Source organism: Fonticula alba, assembly GCF_000388065.1.
Source record: "Fonticula alba strain ATCC 38817 unplaced genomic scaffold supercont2.1, whole genome shotgun sequence".
NCBI classification, from domain to species: domain Eukaryota; order Rotosphaerida; family Fonticulaceae; genus Fonticula; species Fonticula alba.
Genome location: NW_009242971.1, coordinates 1,916,130 through 1,923,291, shown reverse-complemented (window position 1 = coordinate 1,923,291; position 7,162 = coordinate 1,916,130). Strand labels below are relative to the sequence as shown.

Sequence of the window (7,162 nt, the reverse complement as noted above, 5' to 3'; positions counted from 1 at the left end):
GAGCGACACCACGGACCTTGTTGTGCGCTCTCCCCCCCCCTCTCTCCCTCTCCCTCTCCCCTTCCTGTTTCTCCCATATATATATATATATATATATGGGCGCATCCTCCCCTTCTCCCACTTGCATCATCCTCCTGTACCAACATTCCCCCCCCCCCTCCCCGCCCCCGCGGCCTTTCCCCTGTGCCTCTTCGCAGAAAGTCCCCGAGGCCCGAGTCCCCATCATCAAGATGAAGTTCTGCGGGGTGGAGATCGACCTGCTCTTCGCCAAGCTGAACTTCGCCTCGATCCCGGACAACTTCAGCCTCATGGACCCGCGTGTGGACCAGGAGCACGACCAAAATACCCTTCGGTCGCTGAATGGCCCACGCGTGGCGCAGGATCTCCTGGCCAATGTGCCGAATGCGCAGAACTTCTGCCAGGCCTTGCGCGCCATCAAGCACTGGGCCCAACGCCGAGCCATCTACTCCAACCCCCTGTGCTATGTGGGCGGCATTGCGCTGGCCATCATGGTCGGCCGGGTGGCTCAGCTCTATCCGAACGCCTCGCCGTCGATGCTAGTGCACAACTTCTTCCGCGTGTATCACATGTGGTGCGTTGTGTCCTCCCTCTGCCTTTCCCTCTTGGCCGCCTCCCTCTTGGCCGCGGGCATGTGCGCCTGCCTGGACATCTCGTGCTTACTCCCCCCCCCTCCTCCCCTCCCCCCTCCAACCCCCTCTTGTCCGCTGTTCCCTTCATCATCTCCCTGTCCTCCGGCGAGCGTGCCTCAGGAATTGGAAGATCCCGGTCATCATCAAGAGCATTGACTACTCCAAGCCATTGCCGCAGTGGGCCCCGCCGCTGCCGAATCGCGGCCCGCAGCCGGTCATGCCGATCATTACCCCCACCTACCCAGTCATGAATTCCACCTACAACGTCACCCAGTCGACGTACGCCCGGATGAAGGAGGAAATCCGCCGCGGTACGTCGCACATCTGCCACCTCTTCCTCTGGCCCTGCATGATGACCCACACATGCTCCCCCCCCATCCTCCCCCCCTCGCAGGTGTGACCATCCTCAACCGGCACGATCCCAGCGCCGTCACCAAGCCCGCCGCCGGTGAGCCGTACGCCGCTGCCGACAAGGCTCTGCTGGCAGACTTCGACACCAAGAACCTGGAGGAGCTCTTCGACCACACGGACTTCTTCACACACTATGGCCTGTATTTGGAGATTATCGTGGCCTCGCGCGGGGACGCCGACCACGCCTCTTGGTGCGCGCCTTCTTCGCCCTGCCTCTTTCCCCCTCTTCCGGCCATTTCTTCCTTTCGCGCGCTCTCTCCCCCTTTCCCCCTTTCCCCCTCTCTCGCTCCTTCCTTCGCCATCTTGCCTCTTCGGGCCGCATGAAGTGCTGCCTCGGGCCCGCGCTTCCCTGTCAGGTGCTGGGCCTCGCGCGGCCCCTGCTCGTTTGGCAGCCGCCCTGCTCTTCGCCGGCTTGTTGAACTTCCACCACCGATGCGGCTGCCCTGGCCCGCCGGCCGCATCTGTCGGCACGCCCCCTCCCAGCCCCATCCTTATACGCTCCCCCTAACGCCTGTCACTCTCACACATCCGGTGTCTTGCTCTCCCCTCCCTCCCGTGGGGCCTTCAAATGGCACCGCTGCCATCTCTCCTTGGTCGCCGCCGTCGCCGCTGCTGCTGCCGTCGCCGCCGCCGCTGCCGTTGTCACTTCGCGCTCATGCTCGCGCACTGGCCGCGAGCAGGAAGGGCTTCGTCGAGTCGCGCATGCGTGTGCTCATCCACAACTTGGAGAAGGTCCCGATTCTGAAGACCGCGGCTCCCTTCAACCGGGCCATCCCCCACACCGACCCGGATGCCCAGCGCCTGGCCATGCTACCATGCAATCCGAATGACCCGAACGAGCTGAAGACCATGGGCGAAGGTCCGGTCAGCCAGATGTCCTCCTTCTTTGTGGGCATCTCCCTCATGTCCAAGGCCGAGCGCAAGGCTCTGGCCTCGCGCACGGGCGACACGCAATCCCTCAGCCTGACGGAGCCCTGCCGGGAATTCATGGTCAACCTTTTTGAGTACCAGTCCCGCTTCCAGGGGCTGATTGCACGCTTCCGCCACTACCGCCAGGAAAGCCTGCCGGAGTTTGTCTTCGAGAGTCTGGGCCTCGGGGCGCCGGGCCGGCGGCGGAAGAAGCGCCGCGCCGCGGATGCCGGGGAGACCACGCCGGAGACTGCGGCCGACGGGGCTGCCGGGGCCGAGACCTCGTCGCCGGATGCCACCTCCGCCGGCTCGGCCGTGCCCGACAGCGCTGCCACCCCCGACATCGAGCCGGAGGCCAAGCGCCAGCGGGTGGCCAGCTGATGCACGTGCGCATGGCGTACTTTGCGATGGCCTGTTGCACCGATTGGCTGCGAGTCTCCCGAGCACCGGCATCCCCCCCTCCTCGCTCCTCTTCCCGTCTCCGGATGCGTGCGTTGCCACCCGCTCGCCCTTTGCTTTCCGCCCCGCTCTTGTCGGTGTGTGTGTGTGTGTGTGTGTATTTGTGTGTGTGTTTGTGTTGTGCTCTTCGGCCAGGCCCGCATTGCGTGTCACCTCTGTGTGTATGTCTATGTGTCGGTGTATTTGTGTCCGCACGCGCGTCTCCCGCCTCCTCCCCCTTCCCCCATCCAGCCCCCCTTGTCCTTGCGTCCTCAACTCGCCGGACACCCATGTCGGTGTCCGTGTCTCCCGCTCTTTCTTTCGCCCCGCCCATGTACGCGTCAATAAAGGAGAACCCATCAAGCTGCGGGTGTTTTGGCCATGGAGCCGGCAAGTAGACGATTAAAGGGCGGGGGGGCGGGGGCAAACGGGGAAGCAAGCAGGGGGGAGAGAGGGGGGGGGGGAGAGTCTATTGTGGCGGCGGTAGAGTGGCACGCAAGGTCACGCAAGGTCGCTCGGGAGCCGGCGAAAGGGCAGAAAAGCGGGCGCCCCCGCCGCTGGCCAGGCGGGCCGCCCATCCAGCAGGGGCATCCGCGGCCATGAGGCAGGGGTCAGAAGCGCCGGACACACGGGCCCCGGCGCGGGAACCCAAGGAGGATCGGGTCCGGGGATGGTCGTGCCCGATGGCCAGTTCCAGGAGCCGGGCCGGGTGCTGGCATGCGAGGATGCGACCGCGGCCGGGGGGGTGGCCGGCGCTGTCGGGCCTGGCCCCGGGGCCCGGGGGGCGTCACCGGCCACGGGGCCCTCCAGCTCCTCCGCCGAGGGTAGATCGTCCGGGGCCATGACCGATTGCTCGGCCTGGGCCAGGAGCCCGGCCAGGGCGCGGAGACTGCGTCCCGATGCGGCGGCCGCGCGCCGGGTGTACTCCGCCTCGTCGTCACTGTGCCCGGGTGCTGCATTTTGGTCGGTGTCGTTGGGTTTGGCCGCGGAGGGGGGGCTGGCCGCCGGCTCGGCCGTCAGGTAGTCGCCAATGAGGCCGGGCAGGACTGGCGGACAGGGGAAGATCCGCATCCCGGGCTCGGGACCGGCCAGATCCCCGCCATTCATCAGGGCAAAGTAGTCGCCATCATCCCCGGGCGGAGGGCCGCTCTCGGGGAGGACTTCGGCGCCGAGTAGAGGGGCAAGCCGCCGGACGGCCGCCAGCCGGTCAACCAGCACCACGGCCCCGAAGGACCCGAAGCGCCCCGCGCGGCCGGCCCGATGGAAGTACTGGGCCGCCTGCTCGGCATCCAGCGGGCCCATGGGCACTGGCGCTTTGGTGGGGCCCTCGTCCGGTGCATGGCCCGGGGGTCCGGACGTGCCGACGTCCAGCATGGCCACGAGGTTGACGCGCTCGAGGTCCACCCCGCGCGCGGCCAGGTCCGTCGATACCAGCACCCGGGCGGTGCTGGAGCGAAGGGCCTGCAGCGCGCGCACCCGGGCCTCCTGCTCCTCCAGCGAGGAGAGTGCCACCACGCGGTGGCCCAGGCGCTCCAGGGCGGTGGCCACCGCGGAGACGTGGCTCCGCCGCCGGGCGAAGACCACCGCCTGGTGCACCGGGCCAGGGGTGTTGGCATGGAGGAGTTCCGACAGCCGGTGGACTTTGGCCGTCAGGTCTGGTCCCGATCGATGCAGCGAGTCAGCGAAGGGCGGGAGATGGCTGGTTGCCTGGGCAGGTGCACAGGCACAGGCGCATGCCAGGCACATCCAAGCACATGCACCCATGGGCACACACACATACACATGCACAAGTACTTGTAGGCATCTGCATATATTTACACACATGCACGGACACGGACATGGACATAGGCACAGGCATGTCCATAGGCACGGACGCACACACAAGCACACACAAGCACACACAGGCACACACAAGCACACACAGGCACACACAAGCACACACAAGCACACACAAGCACACACAAGCACACTTGAGAGGACGCAAAATTCACCTGAGAGCCTGCATGCCCGTATGGGCGTACCTTCAACTTCCGGGTCGTCGGCCGGCAGGCCGAGAGCGCTGGCAACAATCGAGGCCAGCGCCCCTGGCGGGGCCGTCCCAAGACCTGGGTCCAGGTGAAAGTGCGCAAGGCCACGCAGGGCCGGACGATCGCCACGACCGACGGCCACCAGCACCGGTGATGGCGCCGGACCAAGGGCTCGGCCGCCGACCGGCCGGCCATACACCACCTCGCCGGCCAGACGCCGGACACCCGGGGGCCAGGTGGCCGACACTAGGATGGTCTGCCGGTCGCCGGGAGCCGGGCATGCGCGCACCACTCGCAGCAAATCCCGGTGGAAGGGGGTGGTGCTGCTGCTCGTGGTGCCGTCGCTGCCGCCGCCGCCGCCGCCGCCGCCGCCGCCGCCAGCGCCACTGCCACGCCCGGGACCCAAGCCGCGGAAGAGCAGATCCGCCTCATCCAGAACAAGGATGCGCACGCGGCCGAGGCGCAGATCCCCGGCCTCCAGCAAGTGCCCCAGACGCCCGGGGGTGCCAACGACCACCGGGGCCAGGCGCGGATCGCCGAAGCTCCGCCGGCCATCTTGCACCGATTGCCCGCCGATGCATAGGGCCACCCAGGCCCCGGGGCCGGAGCCGGCGGGCTCCGGCAGGCAGGCGCGCAGGACGTCGGCGATTTGGATGGCGATCTCGCGCGTCGGGGCCACCACCAAGGCTCGAGTGGGATCGACCGGGGGCCCATGCGCCCCGGGGCCAGGGGAAGTGGACGCGGCGGCGCCCGCCGCCGCCGCCGCCGCCGCTCGGCTGGCCCCGCGGTCCGACAGAACCAGCTCTGCGATGGGGATGGCAAAGACCAAGGTCTTGCCGGTGCCCGAGGCGCTCTGCACGACGAGATCGGCCCCGGCGCGAGCTACGGGCAGGGCGGCCGCCTGGACCGGCGAGGGCTGGCAGTAGCCGGCCAAGCGGATTGCTCGCAGGACGGCCGGGTGCAGGAGAAACCGGTCGAAGTGCCGGGGGCCGGGCGTGCCGGTCGCGGGGCCGGGCTCGGGGAGGGGCGCGTCATCCGGCGCATTGAAATCAAATCGACCGACTGTGACCGTGGGCGCGGGAGGGCCGCCGGCCGTGGGAGCGTCCCCTGCTGACAGGGCTATGTCGGCCGTGCGCCGGCGCTCACTGACGAGGTGCGCGCGCCCCGAGTGGAAGGAGGCCTGGAAGTGGCGCGCCTTCCGGGCGGCCGGGCGGCCAGGCGGTGGCTGTGGCTGCGACGCCGGGGGCGGCCGCGGCGGGGCCATCTCTCCAGGGGGAGGGGGGTGTAGGGGCGGGCAGCAGGCCAGGGGGAACCACAAGGGAGAAGGGGTCGACCGGGCGAGCGCAGGTAGCCCCAAAGGAAGAAAGAAGGAAGAAAGAAGGAAGAAAGAGAGCGCTGGCGGCGGCGGGGGAGGCGGGGGGACAACAACAGGAGAGAGGACTCTTCTTCGGCCGTGGAGAGGGCTCCGGGCTGGGCGGCGGCCAAAAAGCTATCTACCGATCGCACCGGCGTGGCGGGCTGCTATACGGGGGGGGGGGGGGGGGGAAACGGGCCAGCAGGCGTTGGCAGCAGTGCCGGCAATGGGAAACTAAATTTGTTAACCGGCCCCGGATCGGCCGGGCGGCGCGGCGGTTCCGTCGGCCCTGCATGCGTGAGGCCCGGGTCGGCGGAGGGGAGATCGGAAGAAAAACCCTATTAAATAATGCTTTCTTCCGGAGCGACAGACCCGGGCCAGGGACTGCTGGCCTGGGCGCGGGAGGCCGAGCCAGCACCGAGAGTTAACCCGTCTTCGGTGCTGGGCCATGCAAAGCCTCTCGCGCTCTCGATTCTACGGACACGCGTCTCGCGCGCATCCCGCGCCGAAGAAGACCCGGGGAATATATGGCCCGCAGGCGTTCAAGTACCCATGGCCGCGTAGCTCAATTGGATAGAGCACCTGACTACGGATCAGGAGGTTGTGTGTTCGAGCCGCATCGTGGTCAATATTTTTTTGGATCCCGGCTGGGCGGCCGCCTTTTGACATGAGGGAGCGTGTGGAATACATGTGTGTGTGTGTGTGTGTGTGTGTGTGTGTGCACCATGCATGCGCGGGGCCGCACACTCGGCCCCGGTGGTGGCAGCCCCCCCCCCCCCCCGCCTCCGGCAGGACGCGGTCCTTGGTTGTGGATGTGTGTACGTGCGCGTGCGTACGTGGGGGGCACCCGGGCCGGGGGCGGGGCCGTGTTTGTGTGAACTGCCAGGCGGACGGGGGGAGGCGCATACCGGGGCGCACCAGATCCGCGGGGTGCGGGCGGGGGGCAGGGCCATGAACACCCGTGCGTAACACAGAGTGCTCTGGTGGCTGGGGACAACGTCGGCGACGGGGTGGCGGTCGCTTCCGGCGGCGTCCGGGTCCGGCCCCCCACCCGCCCAGACCCGGGGGGGGGGGCCGCGGTACCGTTGGTAACTGGAGGGCCGGGGCCGGCGCTTTTTCCCGCGCCGCGCAGTGCCAGCCTGACCCGGCGCGGGAGGCGAGCCCGGGCGCGGCCGCCCACTTCGGCACGGCGTGCCGTCTGTCAGGCCTGTCTGGACGCCGCGGCCAGCCGGGGGACCTCCTCCTGGCTGCTGGTGGGGGCCGTTATTCCGGCCCCTGGCGGCCAGTCCTCCTCAGGGGCTTGGGGCCAAGCGGCGCCTGCGCGGCCGCGCCTCCGTCCAAGAGGAATGCCCGCCGGGAGGGGGGGGGGGGGG

General features: G+C 68.5%; 2 protein-coding genes and 1 non-coding gene across 3 annotated transcripts in view; 2 read left to right on the top strand and 1 right to left on the bottom strand.

The window, feature by feature from the left end:
* H696_00424 (hypothetical protein) overlaps positions 1-2,351 on the top strand; it is a gene marked incomplete at both ends in the record, with an annotated part of 3,290 nt that extends 939 nt beyond the window's left edge. Inside the window, 4 exons of the mRNA XM_009494275.1 lie at positions 202-592; positions 771-961; positions 1,045-1,252; positions 1,742-2,351. Of these exons, the coding sequence (XP_009492550.1) occupies positions 202-592; positions 771-961; positions 1,045-1,252; positions 1,742-2,351 (1,400 nt within the window). The remainder of the gene's footprint in view (positions 1-201; positions 593-770; positions 962-1,044; positions 1,253-1,741) is intronic.
* Positions 2,352-2,909: 558 nt separating this feature from the next.
* H696_00423 (hypothetical protein) lies at positions 2,910-5,699 on the bottom strand (the record flags this gene model as incomplete). The annotated part of the gene is made up of 2 exons (XM_009494274.1): positions 2,910-4,063; positions 4,430-5,699. The coding sequence occupies 2 exons, from the start codon at positions 5,697-5,699 to the stop codon at positions 2,910-2,912; spliced, it is 2,424 nt and encodes an 807-aa protein (XP_009492549.1).
* A 644-nt stretch (positions 5,700-6,343) lies between these two features.
* H696_00422 lies at positions 6,344-6,417 on the top strand. Its single transcript has one exon. It is a non-coding gene; the product is annotated as a tRNA-Arg (tRNA).
* The last annotated feature ends 745 nt before the right edge of the window (positions 6,418-7,162 follow it).